Source organism: Argentina silus (assembly GCF_951799395.1).
Source record: "Argentina silus genome assembly, chromosome: 12".
In the NCBI taxonomy this organism is placed as follows: domain Eukaryota; kingdom Metazoa; phylum Chordata; class Actinopteri; order Argentiniformes; family Argentinidae; genus Argentina; species Argentina silus.
In genome coordinates, this window is record NC_139666.1 from 2,790,769 (window position 1) to 2,817,114 (window position 26,346).

Below are 26,346 nucleotides of genomic sequence, written 5' to 3' on the forward strand. Positions count from 1 at the left end.
CATTAGTATTAATTAAAATCAATAAACAGTACATACACTTTCACAATCAAACAAACAGTGTTGTGACCCCACTGACACCCAAAGGAGTCCTCTACAACAAAAAGGAAAGTCTTCAAAAGAGAGACATTACCAACATGACAAAGATTAAGCCAAGTCTTAGACTGAATCACACTTTCAATGTCAACTTTCCATTCACAATGTTTTTTAGTCGAGGAATAGACTCAATCCAGGTTCAGAAAACCTTAAACAGCAGATTAGCCAAAGATTAGCCAAAGCATACACCAATACGATTTATCTCATCCCAGTCAGGTATCACCCCCTACCCTTGTTCCCGGCACCATGGCCATTTGGCCCGCTGATTTCTCATCAAATCCTCCTTGCATCTGAGCTCCAAGTCCCTATAGGAAACAGAGAGAGGTGGTTTTAATGCCCGCTGCTATACATGAGTAGGTGGCCCTATAGCCAAGAAAGGGAGGACAGACGCTGTGGATGTATCATCTTATTATTTTGACATATTCACGCTTTATATCTGATTGTGTGGGATTGGTACAATGGTATCATTCTCACAAGTGTAAGAGTTTGGTACTCAATAGTGTATGGTTGGTAGTATGATTCTCCTTGGTGTTGGGAGCAGGTCTTGTTGTGTGGGTGGATGGTCGTTCATTGGTGCAACAGAACATTGATTCACCACATTCTGATGAAAATGATGCAGATTATGTTACTTTGAAAATGGTGAGCCACAGGATTCAGAACAGGATGGTAAACAAGCAAAGTACTTCCAAACAGCAGACATTGGACAGGACATTGGACACAAATTCCAACACACACACACACACACACACACACACACACACACACACACACACACACACACACACACACACACACACACACACACACACACACACACACACACACACACACACACACACACACACACACACAGGATGATGGAGTATTTTGCTTCACCTCCATCAGCTTTCCAAACTGGATGCCAAAGCTTTCCCTGTTTTATTCACCACGGGAGAAGACATTAGATGAGCTACACAGATTGAAAGAGGTGTTGATATGGAAGGCTCCTCTGTGATGACAATCGCTTTGCCATGAATACAAATTACATTTTCTTTGCAGTTTCTTAGTGAAATGACAAATGGCAGTCCTCCTCGAGCATGTCCATACAGCTCTGTAAAGGAAAGCCCATGACACGAGACTGATGCAGAGAGCCTTTAATAGGAACTCCAGCGTATTGGGAGAAAACACTAAAATACGTATTTGCCATGCTGGGCACACCTACATTTTCTCTACCTTCAGCACTGCAGAGATGAGGTGGCCAGAGGTGGTAACAGCAATACTTGCTCAATATGTGGAACAGGCAGACTTTGAAAGTCAGAGTTTGAAAAATATATAACTTGACCAATGGAACAGTGAAGTCACAGGTCAAACAGCTGATGATGAATAGGAGCTGAATCCAGAGTGATCTAAAATTATGCTGAAACCAGTGTGGGATTTGCTTAATGTTGCTTAAAACATTCTGCAACTACTTCCACAGTGTAATGTGAGCCATGAAGATAACAAGCATTGTATTAACCGAATGATGAACCCTGATGCCTATGTAATGAAACATGAGCCAAAGGACTTCTGCCTTTACAGATATCTGTAATCCACACATGTTGAGGGCCTAGAAGGATGACATGGACATTGAAAACATCCGTAATCAATACTGTTGCATTACCTAGATTTGAGGGGTTGGTTTTGAGGTACAGAAAGGAGGTAAATGTCTGCTTACTGTTTGCCTCTCATACAAGTGATCTTTAGATTTCAATAAAATCGTGATCTACATCCGTTTTTTTCACCCGGTAAGCAACAAGTGAATGGACATTGATCTCCTTTGTCCAGTGTTCAGCTCCTCTGTGTGTAAGTGGTCTCATGTGATGGTGGGTGGTGGTGGTGCTCAGTGTTCAGCTCCTCTGTGTGTAAGTGGTCTCATGTGATGGTGGGTATTGGTGGTGCTCACCCCCGGGGATGCCTGATGTCCTGCAGGGCCTGGCTCTCCTGGTTGCCCTGGCACACCAGGCTCTCCATCATATCCCGCTGGGCCTCGTAGCCCCTGGAACAAACAATAACATGGTCAAACAAGGCATGACATTTTCGGTTTCAATCCATATAAACAAAGAAGAGGAATTTAATACTAATTTAATGTTACAATAAATGTCATATTTCAATACTTTTCATTAAGAATACTCCTGCAGTGAAGCAAGTACTGTAGCCCACTAGATCAGCGCAATTTCTTTCAAATGTTGGCCAATGCATGTAGTGGGCGGACAATGAAGGCACTGCGGTGGTTGTACTTATTTGGCCATTCATTTACACACCACTGTTTCAGAAGTGTGCAGAAATTGGTGCCATTGTTGTGCATACAATGATGACAGCTGCACATTAAATCTGTTGTGTTTGGGACCATAATGGCGCTCCCTTGATAAATCTGCATCACTGAACAATGCGTACACTGAATCGGAGGATACCGCTCTGTAACAGGTGTAACAGGTGCAACTGATTTGCATTGTGATGTGCTGTGTTGTACATAACATTCATATTGTAGTTGGTGAGAAGAAACAGCATATACATGATGGTACTGTATAATATACAATTAAATCAAGTGAGCAGAAATGAGCGTGGGAAGGAGAACAAGTGCATAGCATTTATCATAAAGATTAATTTGTTCTTTATTAAGATCCCCCATTATATATATATATATGTATATTTTCATATATTTCCAATAGGATTAGGGTACAGCGAGATGAGCATATTAATTATCCAATGTATGCTTTTGTCGTGTGCTGAATATCAGTTTGCTGAACACGCTTGTTGTAGGCTATCTTTGTAACATGCTGATACAGTGTCCTCAGTGAGTACTGGGACAGTATACTCCATGGCACAGGTGTCAAACTCATTCCACGGAGGGCCGAGTGTCTACAGGTTTTTGCTCTTCCCATCTACTTGATTGATGAATTAAGGTCACTAATTGACTCACCACTAACCTCGTCCTCAGGCAGTTGTGCACAGTGCATATAAGCCCGAAACAACAACTCAAACCTGGCCTTAGTGGGAGTAAATTTACTGAGTAAAGTATTTGTTATGATTTGACTTGAGCGAATCACACAGCTGCGAGGCGTACTGGTGGGATGTGCTGTGGGGGATGATTGATGCAAAGTAAAGCCAATGGCTGTGTACCATCTGTTTTCAACAGCCTTTCTATTGGCTTAATGAAGGCCAAGATTGACGTGTTGCCCCACCAGACCTTTCGAGCATTTGGGCGGGAATGAGGCTATGTGACGTGTAGGGTAAGTAAGTAAGTGTGTGAGTGAGTGAGTGAGTGAGTGAGTGAGTGAGTGAGTGAGTGAGTGAGTGAGTGAGTGAGTGAGTGAGTGAGTGAGTGAGTGAGTGAGTGTGTGAGTGAGTGAGTGAGTGAGTGAGTGAGTGAGTGAGTGAGTGAGTGAGTGAGTCCGCTTTATCTTGTCCATAACTGTCAAAAGTTTACTGGGGTATAAATGTAATGTTCTTTATTCTTATCCCGTCTAATGCTTCTCTCTCTTTTTCTTTTTTTTTTTTTTACGAATTCTTCACATCCACAAGAAGAAGAAGAAGAAGAGAGGTACTTTTATTGATTTATGATGTTACAAACTATTGATTTTGGTAAGTCTGTTGTTTTGGCTGTGTTTCTTATATTTCAGCCTCATAATGGCTTTCTTGATTTTCATTGACATCTCTTTGGTCCTCACGGTGACAGACACCAATAGCAGACTCCGAAAAGCAAACGCAAAGCCTAGAATCAATACGAGACATTGACAGCTCTCTTATGCCTGCACAAATTATGTGACGGAACATACCTGACTAACCAGAAACACCTGTCAAGTCAATTTTCCAACACTTTTGGTGCCATGAAATACGGGGACTATGTAGTCTGGTGTGTACTTCTTCTCCAAATGAACCTACATGAACAGGCCTAGGTGTTTTGATGTGAATTAAAGAACATGGAGACACGCATTGTGTCCCATCCCATCACCTGTGGGACCAGTACAACATCACTTTCATGAACAAGGCAGTATGATAATAATCCTTTACATTTTTTAAGCATGTAATGCTGATGAATGTTTGTAAATATCCATATATGTTTGAATACTCGTTTATTAATGCTTATTCGTGACAGTTCTAAAGTCTCACCAGACATGCTAGGAAGGAAACAACCCTTACTTCAGTCCAAGGGGAAAGATGAAGATAAGGATCAAGGCATAGATCCAGAATCAAACGCTCTATGTTTTTGTCAATGAGCCAACTTAAATATGGGCCTCTAGCCCTGTTATGATGTTATATCTTTACTCTGCATAGGAGTGTGTGTTTTCAGGAGTTATGGTGGGAACATACAGGCCTTCCTTTGTGTCCTCGATCCCCTCTGAATCCTGATGATCCGGGAGGACCCTATTTAAGTTGAAAAGGAACAGATTAAACACCTACAGTAGTACAATGCACAACATTATTATTGAACATCATCACTAGTGAAACAGAGTAAAGTTACTTGACTTCTGTGGACAGTGTTCACAGTTGCAAAGGAATCCTTTTTAGGTAAAGTTATAGGTAACTGTGCCATCTAGTGTCAACTCAAATACTCAAATATATTCACAAATCTTTACAAACAAATGATTCCTCAGATTATGGAATCTTTGACACACTGCCTATTAAAGTGAATTATAAGTACCATAGGCCCAGGACGACCTCGAATGCCCGTCACCTGTTGGGAGATATAGGATTACATTATCAATGTCATGTTGTCTCAATACAATATTCTCTCAATGTTAACATTGCCCTATAATACCTCTCAAATATTTAATTGAATTGAAAAACAAGCATCAAAGAAACTTCAACATAAACTTACTAATGGGACTTCTCCGGGCTCTCCTTTCTGCCCCTAATAATAAAGTGGAAAAATATAGACATTGTTTCAAATGGTGACAATACAGTATGTCTGAATCAAAACTCGAAGACATTACTACATTTTAATTGTTTTATTTAACCTTTATTTAAACAAGGAAGATCTTACTGAGACCTGAGTCTCGTTTACAGAAGAGCCCTGTACAAATACAGTAGTAAGGCTATTAAACACCACAATATGACGCTTACCCTGTAGACCCTGCCACCATCTGAAAACCAGAGAACACACAAAGACATATATAACTGATACTCTCAATAGATTACATAGATGTCATAATAGTATCGTCAAGACATACAGTGCCACGTACATGCGTGAACATCAGGGATGTAGAAGTAGAAAAAAGGTGGGTAAACGTTGGATCCACTCATTTTCCCAATTGGTTAACATACGCACATGCAGTACGGCATTTTGATATTAAATAGTAATTAGTATGATCATTTGGTAGAACACAAATTGATTGAGGGGGAACAGTCAAGGCGGGGGCTAGAACCAATGAGCCTGTAGGTACAGTATCTGGCTAGTGCAATAACACCTGTTCCCTAATGGTTCAGATCTCTTGGCTGAGGCAACAGTTCGCTCACATAGAGAGAGACTACAAATATCATTAACTTGTTATGCATTTCTTTGCAGTATTCCTCAGGACTTCTTAATTGTGTGTGTGTGTGTGTGTGTGTGTGTGTGTGTGTGTGTGTGTGTGTGTGTGTGTGTGTGTGTGTGTGTGTGTGTGTGTGTGTGTGTGTGTGTGTGTGTGTGTCTCATGATGAATTGCTTTTTTGAACTTTTTTGAACTGCTTTTCTAGGCTGGGGCTCACTTGAAAAATATTTTATTTTATTGACTGAGAACATATTCTCCTTAGCAGCAACAACCTGGGGAATGGTTGCAGGGGACAGGAGAGGGGGTGAATAAGACAATTGAAAGCAGGAGATGATTAGGTGGCCATGATAGTACGAGGGCCAGATTGGGAATTTAGCCAGGACACTGACGTTAATATGGCTAATCTTGTGACAAGTGCCGTGGGACCAATAACGACTCAGGGACCATGGTTTAACGTTTCATCCAAAGGACGGCAACCTCTGCAAGGCAGTCCCCCATTCACTGCCCTGAGGCATTGAGGTCCTAAGTCCAGAGGGAGGAATGCCACCTACTGTTCCCCCCTGCCAAAAACAATTTTCTCAATGTGACTTCCCAGGTTTAATGAAGGCTACATGAATAAAACATGCATTTTATGTCCCATTTGAGTTGACATACCAGGTCTGCTTGTGTCAGTGGAGTCACTCTGGCAGATGGGGCAGCACTCCCCGTCTGGGATGGTCATCTTCCCACAGTTCGTCAGGTCGTCACATTGGATCTCATCACAGAGGACAGAGCCCATGTCGCACACACAGATCCGGCATGGCTCCGGTTTCCAGATGTCTTTGTTGGTGTAGACCTGGCCGTCAGCCGTGCAGCCCAGGCCATCTCCTGGAGGACAAGGAGGAGGAGAGGAGGAGAGAAGACTGATCAGAAACCCATGAGCATACTGTAGGGGCTAGGGTGTAGGGGCTAGGGTGTAGGGGCAGGGGTGGAGGGAGTGAGGTGTAGAGGCTAGGGTGTAGGGGCTAGGGAGCAGGGGCTAGGGAGTATGGGCTAGAGTGGCCCCAATTTTATCAATTGTAGATGTATCATGTTCAGAGTATTTACTCTGTATTTTGACAACAGGTCTGAAATCAAAGGACACAGAGGCAAAGCAGTTCTGAATGGATAAGCATTGGTCATTGTTATGTTATATCTCAGACCTAGAGTGGCAGCCATTTCCTATTTATAATGTGTAAGTAAATGTAAGGCCTTGGAAATTGCAAAACATGAACACAAATCTAACTAGACACATGAAACAAAGGAGAAAATGCAATGTTAGTGTTATAGTATCTTATTATCCCGCATCATAAATCAATAACAGGTAACTGTGCTGGTGCGGTTTACAGTCTGATGCGAAACACATGTTTCCGTTATGCTCAGTGGAAAAGGTGACCCTTGGTTGTAGTAAAGTCTCCCCCGTTGTCAGACATGAGCTCATTTCCTCCAGAGGCGATACTTCCAAAGCCTGACTCACAGTCTAAAGTAAAAACTTCCAGCCACCAACCAACAGATGATTTACCAGAACAGATATACTAAATATCCAACGGGATTGGAAAACAAGGATTATCACTTGAAATCCATAACACAATTTCCTTTATTACTAAAAAGGAGTGGCTATTAAATACTAAAGATGCACTATAATATTTTGTATCATCAAGCGATTTTCGAGCAAAGCTTCTTGGGTTTACCACATTCAGCATTCAAGGGAATATTAACAAATATTTCCATACGTTTGAGTTGAATTTCTACTCCCAAGCACTCCATTATAACTGTTTCTAGGAGTTCAGCTTCTTGAACACTGAAACCACTAAACCACTGGGTCAGATACTTTTTCATCCCCCCTTAAAATTAGCGTTAGACTTATATAGTATATGGTTATACTGTATGATCCTAAATATCTATAGTGAAGGGGCAACTTCTGTCTCAAGCTCACTGAGTAGAAGTTATTTGAAGGCTTTTACCTGTTCCAATTATAAACACCAGGTGTCACCCATGAGCTTAGGTAACCGTTGAACAATACACATGTCCCAGGGAGCAGGTAGGCAGAAGTTGCCTTTAAAGAATGATCCAGGGTCAGATATGTCCTCATCTAACTGTTAAGGTTAGAATGGAGTTAGGGTAATCTGATCCCAGGTCTATAGTTAAAAGTAAATCTACCTCAAAGAACATCCCAGACAGTGCCAGTCAACATGTCTACCAGAACAGCAACTGTTGCACAATGCTGTATTTCATAACATAATGTTTACATGTATATGTTGTCCCTTAAAACCTGTGCCGTGTGACGTCTGACATATACAATGAAAATATAGTGTGCATATATTAGGTGTCATCCTTTTAGCACAATATATAGACTATTATTTTACATAAGCTCATCTGCTAACTTAACCAGCTTGTCAGTTCATTCAGCAAGATGTATGCCTGCACACAATTACTGGCAATAACCAAAAACATTCATTTAAAATTTAGATTTTTTTAAAAATATTAGTGGATGGTAAAAGTACACAAAATAGCATGACTTTGCTGTGCTGTCTACTCTGCAAGGAACAGGTAGAAAAGACATATTCTGGGAACTGGATCAAACAAACACAAATAAGTCACAAGTAACTCGAGAGCGAGTGGAATGAAGTTGCTGATACTGTAGAATATGCCTTAAGAAGACAAAATAGGGACAGCTAATATGCTGTATGAAATAAGATGAAACTACATATCTTGGATGTGGAACAGAATTGCTAAGTAATCATATGCTAATGGATAATCACATACTTGAGCATGGCAGCAGTGCTGGTATTTCCTCAGACCTTGGCTGACTGTATGTGGCGATGAGTCATGCTGACCTCAGTGACAGACATGCGCATACACATTTTCTTTCCATCTATCGCACTCTCACACGCACACATGCATGCACGCATTCACACACACTCACTCTCACACACACACACACACACACATACACACACACACACACACACACACACACACACACACACACACACACACACACACACAGACTAACTCACTCACATCACTCCCTTGGGAAGCCCCTCCGCCCCAGTGTCTATCTTAGCCATCTGGCGCCCCCCCCCCCCCTCCCCCCCCCTTCCCTGGCAGCGTTGATCCGTAGTGCCTGTCCTGCACCATGTCTCGCATCAGGTAACAAAAAACAGGCTTCGCTACAACTTTTAGCATCAACATTCTTTATCTTTGGACCTCTTTGTGGGACAGCTGTGTTGGCTGAACTCTAGACTCCATCATGTGTTTGCTCTAAAAGCTGAAAAACAAGTCCTAGGATGGGATGGTTCAACTGATACTGTCCACAGCCAATTACCGTGTGTCAAGAGTAGGCCAAAGCGTAAATGCCCAAAGACTACTCAAACAAAGTTTACTTCAAAAATGAATGTCAACTTCATGTTAATTCAATTATGTTTTCCATCAGTGCAAGAGGAATTGTATGGAAGTCTCTCCCTGGATACACAGTGATTGGTTTTGGGTGAACAGGGTTTTCATGCAAGTCCTCATGTCCTTACTACGGGCCGCAATTCGCTTCCGCTAAAGAGCGCTGAGAACCACTAAAACCATGTGCCAAGAAACGTTTTGGTAATTTGGTGTCACTGCAAAATGCGTCTGCCCCAACCAACACAAACTTTACACCAATATAGGCGGGCAGTCAATGGGAGTGTTCAGAGGGTTGGCAAGGGAAGTGGGACAATTATCCATTCCATGTTCAATAATTACCAACAGGGAAAACAGACACTTATTTGATCATAACGAGCACAGAAGTTGTCGGGGACAATCGCCCATACCACCAGTAGTACATCCTCTACAAAATATATGGAAGTAGGCCTAGTGTATATTCTCGCATTATGAAATTATGTAGCCTATGCTTTGATCCCTAAAACATCAAATTACCAATGTAGCATTCATTAATCGCCTCCGCTCTCTGTGCCAATTACTAATGATATCATGCAACCGTTCATATCTTTGATAGGGTATACAATCAAATAGCAGCATATTGTAACGAACGGCGGGGCAGAGCAGTTTGCCTTAAGCGGGTATCGAACTCGCAACCTTCCGCTTACAAACCGGCCGCGCTAGCCACAACACCAAGAGAGTTAACTCACTTGGCGGAGCTGCTAACGGGCCTTACACAGGGTCGTTACAATATGTTAGGCGTAGTGTGAGTTTCAAGTTTGGGGAAGCTATTTCTTTACGTGGGGTAACAAAATTACGTTTCAAAACATATTCCCTGCAATTCCAAACATTTTGACATGACAGCAATGAATGTAGGGCCTGTTTACAATAATAATCCATGAAATGAAACTGGGCAAAATTTAGGCCTATTAGAAACACATTTTTATGCAAAACATTTTATCCCTCAAAATGCTCTCCCACATAGACTGTAACACGTAACGTCGCGACAGGCATATCGTCACATGTTACAATATTTGGCTATTGTCACTTGAACTAGAGGGATCTGCACATCAGATTTGCCACAGGGATTCTAGCAGCAACATTGTGAATTCCTGGGGAAATATGTATGGACTACCTGGCTGCTAGAAATATTCCCCCTGGGAAAGGTTGTAACAAGTGATAACAGCCGAATATGCCTGTAAAAAAGTGTGTGGGAGCATTTTGAGGGAACTATAATTACGTGGAGTATTAACACTGCAGAATTGCAAGGTGTCATATGGTGTGTAGAACACTGGAGGTGTGCATTAAAACCCTAAAACTACCAACGGGGGTTTGGCCATACTATGGCCATTCACTGATCTATTAACATAGACCCCATATCATTTTAGTTATAATAAGTAACAAATTTTAATTGTTAAACTGACAAATGTTATGGGTGAGCAATTTGCTCAATTCAGCCTATCGGAAGTGGAAAAAATAAAGTCTTGATTAACATAACATGTTGGCATGTACCACTTGTCATGGCACTACTTGTGTCATGAAGTGATTTTAAGGATTAGAGCATGTGAAATCTTGAGCCTCATTTAGGGCCCCTTTCGCTCCCATTGGTATTATCTTTTAAACTATTAACGTGTTTAAATTGAAAAACGTAAAAATTTGCTTACTACTATGCCTTACTACTATACACACTATGCCTGGTGTGCACATAGCGTTAGTGTTGCGCAGCGCTCTTTAGCAGAAGCAAATTGGGGCCCTATTTTTTTTCAATCTGGAAGATGTATTATTATTGCAGGCAAGAGAATCTCTGAAGGTAATGTAGCTCAACTAGATCTACTATACACATGAGAGTATGTAACTGTGTGAGCGCACTTCTATCAAACAGGAGGAATAAAAATGTCATACCACGGAAGTCAAACTGAGCCATAGACCACTACCTTGGAAAGTGTGGTCTTTCCTGTCAGGGGTTTCAAAAGGTGGCATCAGGAGAATTAAACATTTATAGGGAGAGAAGTGTGGTTTGCAGGGCGATCTTAAAAAACCTCAGAAGATGGGTGAGGGGGAGGTTCACTCTGTCCCTCCCCTCAGCTAATTCAATGCAGGTTTCATACTTTCCGCACACGCTGTAAAAGCACCGCTTAATCGTGACAATTTGAAAAAAGGGAAAAAGGGGGCCCCCTTTTTTGGAGTTCGTCTGATGCGTATTTTCCACCAGTCTTCCCACTCAGAGAGCCGACGGTTTTCCCTCCTGTTCTGGGTTACGCTACAGCGTGATTTGTACCACAGACTCGCCAGACGGTTGGAGATCACAATGAACCTCAGCATTCGCACTGAAATCATGACACACATGTACTGTATGAGAACTCTGAACAATTCCATACAAAGTATGGAAATATTTATCTCAGATGTAATGTATCTGGCAGATGTAGTCGGTGAAAATACATGGACACTTTATGGATTTTCCCTGGCTAATGTGGAAATACTCATAACATGCTCTGTTTGGGGAGTTGTGATTGCCGCCAGAAGTCTAGGGGTGAGAAAATGACCTTATGGAAACAATGAGTCATTTAAAATGAATTTTCTCTCTTTCCCAAAGCAGAAATGAAAAAAAAAACAAAAAAAAAACAGACAAACGTTTTGAGAGTAGAAGGAACCTACATTTGTTTAAAAAAGACAGAGATGTTGCCTTCACAGTTGTGTCAAATAGAAGCACTCTTAATTCTATTATCTGGTGGCTTTCATCCCAGTCCTGGAACAGATCTGTCATCTGCAGAGACTAGAGTGTCCCGTCTGACAGTTGATCCCATGTGGAATATGTTGTGTTTTCTAGTTCCATGCAGATGCTGATGAGTTACAGCTGTTGAGTGGCTTTGCAGCAGCTGCGTCTTCCTGCTTTTGAACCTCTGGTGTCAGAGCGTACATAAATCATAGGCTTCCTCTGACCTCTCCTATAATTGGTCCACTGACAACGCTATCCAGGTTAGCTGTCGTTCGAAAACAACTCTCACAGACCTTTTGTCAGTGTCGTCTTAAAATGGGTTTTGAGGGGTTGAAAACCATTTCTGACATCTTTACTTTACTTTAACTGACCCCTTATGGGCAGCCTGTCAGGATGACGTTGCATTTCAAAGTGACTGTACACCCTACGATTATGCTTCAGCCTCTGTGCTTTGTTAATGTGACCAGAGGAGTGGCCTCCGTTTAAGAAGGTTGTAAACTCTCTCAAAAACAAATATAATTTCATATTCCATAGTTCTTTGGCAGGAGAGTCAGGGATTAGTCCAACCGTATAAAGCACAAGGAGCATTTAAACATGCCTCTGGTTTGAACATGCACCTCACCTTGGCTTCCACAAACAAGGCAATGTCTCTCTAGGGTGTGGAGGGAAGCTCAGCCAGGAAAGTAACGTTTAATAAACAGCTAGCTGATCACATGTCTGAGCTTTTTTCTTCAAGAGCTTATCTTCCTTTTACACACACCCACCGGATGTTAACACTTTGTTCTGGTGCAGTACAGTACTAACACATCAGATTCAACTAATTACACAGCCATTCATTAGCTGAATGGGTTGTCTTATAGTGCTGGGCTGAAGCAAAAATGTGAGACCCTGTGGGTCCCTCAGGACTGGAGATGAGAAACCCTGTTATATACCCCTCTATGTCCTTTTAAAGTGGTTACAGTAATAGTGCGGTAATCAAGAAGGGCATCAGTGTAATTACCATGTTGTAAACTTACTTTTCAGCTACTTTAATGGATCAGAGATACAGAGCAAAGCACACCAAAGCAGAATATACCTGACAACATGATATCTTCGCTAAATGTCCTCATAGTACTTCTGAGATAATGTCCTATTTATTCTATTCTATTTCGTAGAAGACATCTAGGTAAATAAATACAAATGAAAAAACACTGCAATAGCAACAACTTACTGTCTGTGGTAGTTAGGCAGTATTAGACATTCACTTTGAGTGGTAAGTTGTCAGGGGAAGGTGTTAGCAAACATTAGCAACAAGAACTAGAAAACAAAACCACTGAAACACTTCTGTCAAAATTGTCCCAAAGCCAATTTGAACCCATGACATTTTATAATCTCACGAATAGGAAAAGTGCTTGAATGTCAACAATTGCGCATCCAGATTATGATTGTTTCATAACTGGACCCCCAATCACATAACTGTACCCCCTCTGCCAAAAGTACTCCCTCATGTTAATTTTATCATTAGGCCTTTGGTCCTTTTAGTTCCCACGTCCCCCCTGTGGATAGGCCCCCCCAGGGGTACACACATCCAGTCCCCCCAGGGGTACACACATCCAGTCCCCCCAGGTCTACACACGTACAGTCCCCCCAGGGGTACACACATCCAGTCTCCCCAGGTCTACACACGTACAGTCCCCCCAGGGGTACACACGTACAGTCCCCCCAGGGGTACACACATCCAGTCCCCCCAGGGGTACACACATCCAGTCCCCCCAGGGGTACACACATCCAGTCCCCCCAGGGGTACACACATCCAGTCCCCCCAGGGGTACACACATCCAGTCTCCCCAGGGGTACACACATCCAGTCCCCCCAGGGGTACACACGTACAGTCCCCCCATGTGTTTTGCTATTCCAGGAAGTAAATATACGTTTATCATTAGGATATCTATGCACAAAAGACTTATACTTGGTGAACTGATGAGAAAAATACTTATACAATGCTTATACTTATACAAAGCAATATACAGCCATCCATCTTAAAAAACAGTGCTCATAAATAAGGCCAAGAATTTTCCTGATCTTGTGACCTGGTCGGGTCACATGGCAATGAAAAACCTTTGGCCCTGGGCATCACTAGAGAAAACATGAGCACCTATTAAGCCACACTGATATAGCAATATTGAAAAGAACATCATTGAGGAACACTACTTTGTTCTGTCAACTCAACAGAAATCTACTTGGGCTATGTGGTATTCCTTACGGTGGCATATGGGTTACGCTCTAACCTTAGGTTAGGGTTAGGGTTAGGGTTAGGGTTGGGTTTATGTTATTTTACAGAGCCAGTGAGGTTTGTTTCACTTTCAGTGAAATTACAGTATTCTAACCACACTGCCAGTGAGGTTAAGTATGTAACATACAATTTACGGTATCATAACATACTCTGCACATAAACACCGGGTAAGAAAGACAGATGAAAGGAAGTCATCCATCTTGATGTAAAAAGTTCCCCATTTACATGACTAATACGTTGTCAGTTCTCTCCAAGTGTTCTTAATGGCCTATATTTTACAGCGTGTTATTATTGACAAACATAAGGTACGTAGCTTTACTTCGAAATCCACATATTTCTGTCACAAAATAATCCTACATCCCAATCTGCATCTTTCTGCTGTCTTCAACATGACCTAACAACTTGGCTCTCTGAATCTAGCACTGAACACGTTTAACCCATTTATTGTAAAGATAAAAACTGCACATCAGGACTACAGTACAGTGTGAAGCCACATTGATTAATACTATAGTCCTTATACTGTAGATAGTGATCATGCAAAATGTTTTTAGGCAGTATTCCCACAGTGTGAATGAGAGTCTATGGTTGTACAGTGTCTCCAGTGTGAATAGTGATAATTACAACTGTCATAACAGATATCGCTTACATTTGTAGTGTCAAAGATAATAACCATGGGTAGGTTTATGTAAGAAGACTGTTTGGGTTTCCTAGGCCTGTTTGATTTGCAACCCTATCTTACACAGTGTCCTGGCCCACAGTCTAACATGTGCTTCTCATATCCTCTCAGGTTGCGTCCACTCATTCAGATCAAAGAAACGAAAACACGTCGACACGCTTTACCAAATGTGAGCAGCGTGTAACGCTGCGTATTCTCCGTCTTTGTGAAACGCACCCCAGTCTCCTCATACACGTTACGTGTAGTTACATGCTACAGTATGCGATCCCTGCAACAGACAACATCCATTGAAACCTATGGCAACAAGGCACACTTGACCCTAATTCACACTATGGAGCTGCCCTGTACTGGGCTAGCTATCCATCATAGTTGCTGAAACAGTGCTGGAAAGGACAGCAATGGAAAGCAACATATCTGAGCCAGCAAAACATATCTGACAACACAATTGACCACACATAACAAAACAGCCAATGACTAGATCCATTATTTTTCAAGGCAACACTTTTTTTTAATATGTTTTCAGGGCATTTCTGCTTTATTGGGATAGAGACAGTAGAGATTGACAGGAAGGATGGGAGAGAGAGGAGGGACGACATGCAAGATAGGTCGAGGGTCGGAATCGAACCAGGAACCTTGCGATTACGTGGTAAGCGCATTAGTGTGCTACGCCACTAAGCGCCCCAAGGCAACACTTTTTTACGGGAAATCAATCAGTGCTAAATACATAGCATGGTACTTATCTAAAATTAGACATGCTGATTATGTTCGAAGATACTTGTCTAGAGGCCAGATAAAGTGATTTTTGATGCATGGAGATTTAATTGAATCTCACATTAATTTGGTATCATTTGCTTCTTGTCGGCTTGAAATCACAACACAGCAGACACTACAAATGACTTCACCTGCAACTCATGAGCAGCGTCTCAATAATCAGCCAGGCCAGATATCATGCAGGTCTAATGCAAAGGAAACTTGCAGTGACGTACAACATTCCAGTTGAACAGAACTGTGCGTTAACATATACAAGTCATGACATCCTGGTGTTTTACAGCAACTAAGTGCACGTCCAGATGTGCAAGGATAAACTCTCTCTTCCTCCACACTGGGAAAAGCCATGCAAGATATTTCCACTGTGACATGCATCTGCGATGCATTGAAACACCAACAGGATAAATGCATTGAAGTGTATTAAGTCAGCCGATAATATTTATATAGAAATACAGTAAGAATAAATGTTTAGTATGAACAGTGGTCCAAACTAACTGAACTGAATGTTTCAATGTGTACAAAAGATGATACACAAGCATACAGGGAAACAAGCTAAGAATACATTCACATTATTGAATTATGTAGAATATTGTCCTCATTTACTTCCCCTTAACATCTCCATCAACAGCCTTGTTCCAAACACTGACATATTTGCATTTTAGCCAATTTTAAGAATGTCATAGCAAAGGGTCTGAATACTTACGTACATGAGGTATTTCTGTATTTCAATTGTAATAAATTCACTGAAATTTCTAAAAACCTGTTTTCGCTTTGTCATTCTGGGGTATTGTGTGTGGATTGATGGCGAATTCTTGTATTTTAATCCATTTTAAATTGAGTCTATAACACAACAAAATGTGGAAAAAGTGAAGGGGTCTGAATACTTTCTGAAGGCACTGTATATTATAGGATGAAATACACACATGTTAGTGTGTGTATTTCATCTTATAGATGAAAGAATGCTCATTCTTTTGGGGGGAATGATTTTGGGTTGTTTTATGAGGTATCATATAAGTCATGATGAACAACCCTGGGCTAGTTAAGACACACTACCACCACATTCCAGTTGACCTCTTGGTGCAATAACTAAATTATGCCATCATCTCTCAATAGCGAGTGACCCCCGCCCCCAAATACCCTGTTATTTTCCTTAACCCCCCCCCCCCTCCCCCTTTCTCTCCCTCCCTTTTCCTCCACTCTCTTTGTTTGATATTGTAAAAGCTTGCAGAACCGATGCAGCTGTTCTGCCGTGACACTGGCTTACATTACTATGTGTAGCTCTGATCAGCCCCATGCGAAGCATAGATGTGTGCCGTAAATATTTACATAACTGACTCGGCCTCAGATTATGTAGCAAATCACAAGCCGGGTCCTTTGACTATGTTCTCTCCTTACCGCCTCAGAGAACTTGCAATACCTTTCACAATGCAACAAAGAAATATCTTTGTTTTGTGTTGAAGTGATTTGAATTGAAATCTATTAAACAGAGTTGTGCAAAAACAGCACAGTAGGACCCAGAGGACAACGAATGAAGATATCATGCAACACTTCATTCTAATGTGGTCCTCACAAAAACCCCCACAAAAGACAGAGAGGACGAACCAATTCGAACGCATATAAAACACGTGACACACATACTGCTATGCATTGACGTGGAATGAATTGCAATGCCGTGCTATCTGTGTTATCTTTGAGATTGGTTTGTTGTAGATCTGGCCAATAAAAACTGAAGAATGAGACGGAGACAGCAGAGAGGGGCCCCTTGCCTCGGGTGACATGGCTTAAACTGCATTCTGGAGGAGTGACGGGATTTATCACTTTCTCTTTATTACTAAATGAAGCCCCTTGAAGTTTACTGCCTCCTATATCTGTCAAACCTGGAGACAGTGGTCAAAAGGACACGACTATGGTAACCTTATGCTTCCCCTTGTTGCTAGCACTGTGGCTGCTACTAGCACCTATTCTTCTTCTTCTTATCTTATTCTTGATGTATATTTTCACTTTAGGTGAATGCACTTATTGTATATAGCTCTGGATAAGAGTGTCACCTAGATTACTGAAATGCAAACAAGGGAGACTCCAAATAGACTGACAATCATCTCAACCAAAAGGGACCATAATGACAGCTAAAGTTCATGGATAGACTGACCAAATGTAGAGCAGATTCAGCTGAGGAAACACGAATGGAACATTCCACAGAGGGGAAGAAATACATATATAGAACTCTCTTTTTGCATGTGCAATATATGTGTGAACAACGTTTCAGAATACATGCAGACATTTGGGATTCATTATTGGCAAGCTTGCTACAGTTTGTTTGGTCTTGCCCCCCCCCCTTCTCTCAGCAAGCATTTTTTGAGTATGTCATCAGCAGCTGTTTGAAATGCAACATCTTCCACAAAGCTTGCTCTGATTTTAGGGTAGGAAAGGGTTAGGGTTAGGGTTAGGGGTAGGGGTAGGGTTAGGGTTAGGGTTAGGGTTAGGGTTAGGGTAGGAAAGGGTTAGGGTTAGGGTTAGGGTTAGGGTTAGGGTTAGGGTTAGAGTTAGGGTTAGGGTAGGAAAGGGTTAGGGTTAGGGTTAGGGTTAGGGTAGGAAAGGGTTAGGGTTAGGGTTAGGGTTAGGGTAGGAAAGGGTTAGGGTTAGGGTTAGGGTAGGAAAGAGTTAGGTTTAGGGTTAGGGTTAGGAAAGGGTGGACATTTTCACATCAGAAGAAAGCATCATAATCAGGTTTAGAGGAGCAGCCTCTTCTTATGAATAGCGAGTAATCTACAGTATTGATGCCTGAGTCAGCAAACTAAATATGGTTGGGCCTAACACAGAACTGCCTAAAGAACAGCATGAGTGGCCAGGCCATTGATAGGATTCCTCATATTCTTTAGTAGGCCCAAATCAACTCAAAGTCACTTCATAACCAGTTGAGACGAGTACGGCCAGGAGATTTTCCTGACTTCTTGACCTGACCAGGAAAACCTCTGGACTAGACATGAGTGATGAGAGCCAAGAAAGCCTAGAGAAAACTAGATAATTTTCACCTGGCCCTTGAAACATGTCTGAGTTAATCTCAACACTTACAGTATCTGTACCTTAGAAGCTAGAAGTGTCCCAAAGTAAACTAAACATTTCCTGTGTCTCTCATACATCAGATGAAATAAAAACACATGTGCCGTAGAACAGTATTCTGGGTACATTAATGCCGAAGGGATATCTTTCAGACATAAATAATTGTCTCAAGGGTAAATTATCTGGTGAAATGTTCTGGTGAAAAATAACGGTGCCGGCACATTAAGCCAGAGGCCCAACCCAGAGACCAAACAAGTCCTCTTCCAGAGGAAATTCCTCTGTGACAGGGTTTCCTGCTGTGGAGATAGTCCAGCCTGTGGGGATGTGAGGAGAGGGTGAGGTAGGAGAAGAGAGGAGTATGCCTCCAATCACCCCTCTCCCTTTGGACATAACTGCCAACCAGGACCCACATAGGGAACAAATTCTACATTTGGGAACTTAAAAGTTACACCTGCGCATTCTTATATCGGAAAACCTATGTTTTGTCTGTCAGAAGCCAAGTAGAGTACAGTACAGTAGCTTAATCCAGAGGCTAGCCAGAAAGCTGTAGATAAAAAAAGGTAAAAAAAGGTTTAAAAAAAAATCATATATTTTAGACTGAACAATCTCTTTAACAGACTCCCTCAAATCCTAGCAACTGCCCCATTAGGTGAAACCATCCACATTTGCTGGTAGCCATGACTCATAGAAACTTGCAGACATTTCCACAACCGTTGGTCTGGTCTGCTGTGTGCTGTGTTTGTTGGAAGGGAGATGGACATGGGGTGGGGAACTGACAACATAGGGCCCGCATTGTGCTGAAAGAATGCACTGATGGTTTATTTCCATTTTTAACCCCATGACACAGTGTAGCTGAGTCCAGCCGCAATGACCCTGATTCCGAGCAGTAACGTCCTTGTGGTTTATTTTTTTGTAGCGTGACTTTTCATGCAGTAGTGTGACACGTCAAGTTTGATATGCGGTGGACGTGTTTAAGATCATTCTTAGGACGGCATACTTTTGAGGTAATCATAGCGTAATATGTCTTCTGTGGTAACATGATAAAGAGAACGTCCGTTGAGCCACCACTGAATGCATGCGTGTGTGCATGATGTACTATCACTGAGGAATCTGTTCATCCACAAGTAAAAAAAAAACATATTCTATATAAATGAAGGCCAATAGTTGGGATCAAATCCCCTTTTTCACCACATGTGATCTAATCTGCAGTACACTCACTTTACATGTTGATCAGAAAATGCATTAAATGCAGATTATTTTTCAGATAAATTATCTGAAAAATGCTATTGAGAGATGATGATATAAAATGCATGTCATTATGGTCAATCCTTAGGGCTATCTAATGTTTCTATGTTTTTGTCATGCGACTGGTCTGTCATTAAATCTTCAACTTCATGGTGTTGTTAACATACAGTACCTCTACACTGTGGATCTCAAACAACGAAACATTTGTTTACAGGAAATGTCTACATTTCCTGAAATGTGTACAAAACAGCCATTATAAAAAGTACTTCAGACTTTGTTTAAAGCAAAAACCACTCATTTATTTTACAAACCAAACAAGTTTTGAGATACTAATCGAAACCTAGACAGTTGAAACCCATGTCCAGTTTTTGCAGTGCAACAGTGCCACTCAAGTGTGCCCTCACAAGCACAGGAAACCAACCCATAATTGGTGAATGCGGAAAAGTTGCAGAGGAGAATGTGACGGCCTAAGCCATCACATTGAATTGGCAAGTGTATGATTGATGAACACTTAGTTTTGAGAGATGATCATTCTGACACACACAAAGACAGCCATACACACACACACACACACACACACACACACACACACACACACACACACACACACACACACACACACACACACACACACACACACACACACAATCAATCAGTCAATCAGCTTACCTCATAATCAACCAAATAGTTAAGGACCTGAAGTTTACCTTAACAATCAACTATAAGAAACTTTTCTGACATCAAATAATCTCTATCTGATTAGTATCCACTGTAGCAGAGAATGTGGTCACACTTCAAACAAAGTTTCACAAATAATGTATCAGTAAATGTCATACTCCAGTATAACATCTAATGATTTGCCAAAAGTGTCATAAGTCCCTTTTGCCATCCTTCATATAACGCCTTATAATTGGCTTATAAATGATTTGTGAAGCATAGGCATATGTGGGTCTTCTTAAGGTATTCTCTATATGAAGACCTCATTATACCTATAAGATATACTTCACGTGTGACTGTGAGAAGATTTCTTAAACATCTTAGACATCTAAAATGTCCATATATTCTATCCTATATGCTGAAGAGCAACAACGTAGTAACAGTGTAGTTTTTCCTGACTCTTGACCTGGCCTCAAGCTCTGGGTCTGAGAGCGTCTCCCAAATGGGCATAACATCTCATGAAATTGGATCTAAACCAATTACACAATACTTTGAAATGGTCACCAAGGGAGCGATGGAGAACAGTATACTATGGCCGCCAACCTACAGTGGAGAAGTTCCAGAGAGCAAACGTCCCCCTGATCTCCCGACAAAACAGAACCAGCTGTGTAAACATACGATAACCTTTAGTAGGCAACTCAAAAAGGACGCCGCGTTGTTTCGCCAGCAGTCAGCGTTTGTGTTTTTGAACGAGGCACGTGTTCTCAGACATGTTACGTCATCTCTCTAAACCCCCAGACCTGGACAGCTAGTGTGGATCACAGAGCAGATTTAGAGAGGAAGTGCCACTCAAGATCTGAGGAAACATGTGAGAAGGCTAAATGGAACGCTTTCAAAATGGATGATTGGTCTACCTTTAAATACAGGGGGCGTGGGTCAAATAGAAGAGCTAATGCTCCCACAGACAATGTAGCTTAGCTACCCACGTTTCCCCTTTTTCCACGTCCCGTCTCAACCCTAAGTTGCATTCTGTGACTAACATCAGCCATACAACTCCCTCCCCTGCCTTTGAGCCAAGGCTTGTTTTAATATTTTCCAAATACTGCCAAAGCAACTATTTTAACATCTGGAAGTCCCCCCCCCCCCCTCTGCCCCCCTCCCCCCGCCCCCCCCCGCCCCAAACCCCAACTCCCCATTTGCTGACTGCCATAATTTGGATTATAAGTAGTTCCCATGAAGCAGCCCTCACAGACGTGGGCAGCATTTCAGCTCTGTCGTCTGTACCACTGAGTCACCCAGGTTCACCACCATACGCTATTGGGCAACTGATCAAACATTGGCTGTAGTACAGTAATATTCAAGGTCCCTCAGAGGTGGAACCCGAGACCATGTACAATCGGGGATATTTTTTTTTGGACTAGAGAAGAAAAGAGGCATGTAATCAAGTCATAGCGCAAAAATGCAGCACATGGTTCTAATCAGGTCTGTCTCGTGGACCTGGTTGAATTCACATGTTTGGACGTTTTCGCTTTGGTAGAAAACAGCCCATTTATTGCGATGTAACTGATGTGGCAACAACAACTGGAACCAATTTGAGATTCCCAGTGACCTCATGGTAGGCTTTGTTGATTTAGAATGCCAGTTTTGTTTTCGTGTCTTGCGTTAATGGAGAGAGGGAAATTTCAGAGTCGACCTGGCAACTGTCCCAGATAAATATCAAAAACTAAGATAATAAACCTCAATCCAAAATCTCATATAAACACACTGAAGTATGAATCTATACTGTATATTCTAGGGACACTATAATGGACTTATATAATGTTTAGTCTCTTTGATGTACAGTGTTAAGTGGCATCTTTGAAGATGTTTTACAGCCATGTCAGTCTATGGGAGGGGGAGTGTTCTCACACACAGGCATGCGCGCACACAGACACGCACATGAGCGCAAACACACACGCACGCGCACACACAGACACACACTCAACATGGTTTTTCACCACTTGGATGCTGGCCACAAACCCCTGGTTTTGGTTACCGGAGTCAGTGATCTACTGCCAGTTTTCTCTTCATGTTCACAAGTCTAAACCTTGCACACTATACCACTTACTCCAAAGTAGAGTGTATTTATTGTGCCAGGGAAGTCGACCTTTTATCTAAAAAACTATGGTTTGTTTTGTAAATGTGTTTGAAAGTATGTACCATATTCTCACTCATCATTTGTCACCTTCAACACCCTTTCACACATGTGAGACTACACATGACATTCATCTAGAGCTGTATAACTCCATTTCAAATGTGGATTTCAAACATTTGAAACGTGTTTCCTGCCATCTACGGATTGGACTAAGGGTTGGAGTCAATTATTTCCTCCAAAGTCTGTCCCCTCAGAAATCCAGCCAGTTTGGAAAAATAACTTAAATGTCCTCCACCACAGTTTTTTTTGTTGCTTTTTTTTCCCCCCTTCAGAACAGATACATATTACTGTTGTGTTCCAACTCTGAGACAGCGTCTGTTTGCAATTACTCACTTTCATCAACATTCAACCACACTCAATTTTAGGTTGCCATTTTCCAAATAAAAATCTCAATTAAATGCGTGACTTTTGCTTAATATATATGTGTGCTTACACTGCTAGTCTTGGAACATTCTATAGTACAGCACATTTAGCCTCGAACTGTTTGAAAAAGAGCCTTACAAACATACCATCCCTAACCCTAACAAGATACTGAATCATAGGGTGTGTCCAGAGTTTTTAGCAGCTTGTTTCTGTCCCACTTTTCACTCTGAACTCTTCTAAACAATCTAATTGCAATGAGATTCATGTGCAGAAGCACACAGTCAAACAAAGGTTGACGTATCCTTGTTTCAGAGATTGTAATTTTAGTTTGAAGGAGTTTGGAAAATAGAATTGCTCTGCCTTTCTGCTCACAATGACGGACGGTCGGCTGAAACACCAAACTCGACTCCTGTAACATTGAACAGCCGTCAAACCTCAACAGAACCGTGTGAGAGTGAGATGAGAACACAACCATCCAATGTTGGCAGTAAACCAAAACATGCCTCAAAAGCAAAGATGGACAGCATTTTCCACTTTGTTGTAAGACATTAAGTCAACTTTTCCTGCACTGGCACGCTTGAATTCCGAATTCAATCTAATCAATCAAACACAACGTTCCTCTGAGGAAAAGACGTCCATTTTGAAGAGGAAATGGCTTAAGGGATCTGCTATTGTACTATATGTTAAATGTGCAGACATGTTGAGCACAGGTGAGGCTGGTGGAGGTAGTAATCAGAGGACAGGCTCATTATAATGCATGAAATGGAATTTGATACCATTCCTCATTCCATTCCATGCATTAGAAAGAGCCCATCCTCTGAATTCTACCTCCACCAGCCTCACCTGGTTGAGCATCACATCAAGTCTCATGAAACAGGATATTAGATGTACTATTTCCACCACCACAAGGGGGCACTCTTTCTGTGTGACACTAAAAGCATATGTGGTACATGACATGTTTAACTAACTAATAAAAAAGCAGCCTTAATAAGAATGCATTTTTCCACAATTAACCTGATCATATCAAAAGGGTACAACCATTTGAACACATACACACTAAAATTAGGGGCCTCTTCAATTAACTTCTCAGTCCAGACTCTTAACCTGCTTTATGCTCCATTCATGACATCATATGACAATGCAGGCTGAAATCATAGCAGTTCAAATACATGACATAAAAGAAAAACATGACATAGCTAATTACATCACAATGAGGTGTTCCATCTCTGCGTTTGCACAGTGTTGAACGGTGCTCTACCTATAGAGCCCCTGTATGACTCAGTGAACCCAACAGCTTTTTCCCCCCTCTGTGTCTCCCCACATCTGCCCCACATTAATATTCATGCTGTGTTCTCTTAAAAATGTGTGAGGGCTGGTGTTGAAATAGACTGTGCAGATGTAGGACGCAGTGGAGGGAAAAAAAGAAATGGGAATGTTAGCAACACTCAATGAAGCTTGCAGTGGGACATGGAGAGGTGAGGAATAAAACAAGCCCTTAAGCAGTCTTTCTCTCTCTGGCATGTTAGGGTGACATCACCGACAATCACTGACAGATGTCCATACACCGTTCTGGCCAAGACGTGCCCATTTGAGATAATCCACTCTAGAGTTACTCTCACCACTTTTAAATCTTCCCAAAACTGGAATGATTCTCAGAGAGCCTGTTGAGGTCTGTCCCAGTCACCCTTGAGATAAATCCATCTTACATGTTCCATGCTGTCATTGTTTTTTCAACTGCTATCCATTAGAATGGTTAGAGGAAAAATATCCCTTACAAGGTAACAGTGCAAATCAAGTTATCATGTCTGTAGTGTTTACTTAGGCAACACAGATACAACTTGATGAATGGACAAATAAGCAGTGCTTGGTTATCTTACTACTGTATATCTGGAACCATTTGATGAGTAACAGAGAAATAGCTGTCAACCTATTGTAAGTGAAACATGTCATGGTTCAAAATCAAAGCAGAGATGTCCTACTATAGACCAACAAGCTCATGTTCATGATAAGCTCAAGCGTGAAACCAGCAGCATCAACTTTAAACAGTATACCTGTCAGCAATTAAGTGTTACAATAAACAGAAGTGAGGTACTTACCACTGTTACCGTCCTGGCATTTCACAAAGAAAACCTGAGCCCCTGAGACCACCAGAAATAAGACAATCCTTGAATGTACAAAGCCCAACATGTCTAGAAGAAAGACATGAGCCTTCCTTGAATGCAAAGCAGGGGAATAAAGGGACAAAAAGGGATGAAATGTTCAGGTTGTCACCAGACCATAGAGACAAAGAACCTTTCCTGTGAGCAGCAGCAAGACCCAACCCAGACTGTGCGAGTGCTTCTCTTTTTTTGGTGTAGTTACAGCTTTAAATGAGAAGAATGCTGGCAACCTTAATTTTCCTCCCCCTTTTGTCAGCCCTGCCTCATAACCATCCACTCACAGGCATGTGTGTCTCTGAGAAAACGACACCCTTGTTAACAAGTTGCCTTCTTTCGGGGTGATTATTTTGCATGTGTTGTTTTACTGAAATGAAAAACTACCTAAAATCCTAATCAGAGTAAAGATGATAATCAAAAGATAAGAAAACTTTGTTTAAAACTATCGCTGTGTTTTGTCCCCCTGCTGAAGTGAAAAAAAAACTAAGCAAGACCATAAAAGTGCTGTTTTATGGCAGCCTTCAGGGCACAAACATAGCAAGAGCTGAAAGGCATTTTTTATTAGACAATAAAGAAAAAGAATAGAGTTTGTAACCCATTGTCTGTGTTTTAAGGTGAGAAATCTGAACTGTGGAACCAGGAAGAATGCATAACTGCTGAAAGTATGTTGGTTGGGTATCATCCCCATGTACAACACTGGAGGAGAGTTGATGTGGAGGGGGAAGGGGTTGATTGAGCAAATTGGAAGTTGGGGATGATTGAGTGGCCGTGATGGTACTGTCTGAGTGACCTGTGTGAAAATGGAGCCAGGACTCTGAGGTTAACACCCCCTCTCTTGTGACGTATGAATGGTATTGAGATGTAATATTGACATAACATAGTGCTGAAATATTTATTGAAACATTTGTTGCTATTGGAAGATGGTGTCAAGAACTTCTCTCACATGTTCAACAGATGATGCTGAAATAAAATCTTCCACAAAACATTCATATTTACATGATGGAAGGAGATCAGGTGGACAGTTTGGCTCAACTTTGTGCATACAGTACTCAGAATAAGAACATTTTTTTGTAATAAATAATAATAAATAATACATATAATAAGTTATATTTCCCATTCTCTCCAAAAGATGGATGAATCTACTACTATTTCTATGTTGGAAGAGCTCATAAAGAAGCAATTCATTTATCTGAGGGAAGTAATAGACAAAAAAACAGTAGAGCCATCT

At 41.5% G+C, this 26,346-nt stretch overlaps 1 protein-coding gene across 1 annotated transcript in view; it reads right to left on the minus strand.

Moving 5' to 3' along the window:
* col5a2a (collagen, type V, alpha 2a) overlaps positions 1-25,286 on the minus strand; it is a 47,245-nt gene extending 21,959 nt beyond the window's left edge. The window contains exons 1-8 of the mRNA XM_083682422.1: positions 25,059-25,286; positions 6,237-6,449; positions 5,176-5,195; positions 4,931-4,963; positions 4,754-4,786; positions 4,423-4,476; positions 2,015-2,107; positions 324-398 (exon numbers count right to left, since the gene is read on the minus strand). Of these exons, the coding sequence (XP_083538548.1) occupies positions 324-398; positions 2,015-2,107; positions 4,423-4,476; positions 4,754-4,786; positions 4,931-4,963; positions 5,176-5,195; positions 6,237-6,449; positions 25,059-25,149 (612 nt within the window). The 5' untranslated portion in view covers positions 25,150-25,286. The remainder of the gene's footprint in view (positions 1-323; positions 399-2,014; positions 2,108-4,422; positions 4,477-4,753; positions 4,787-4,930; positions 4,964-5,175; positions 5,196-6,236; positions 6,450-25,058) is intronic.
* Positions 25,287-26,346: the final 1,060 nt, after the last annotated feature.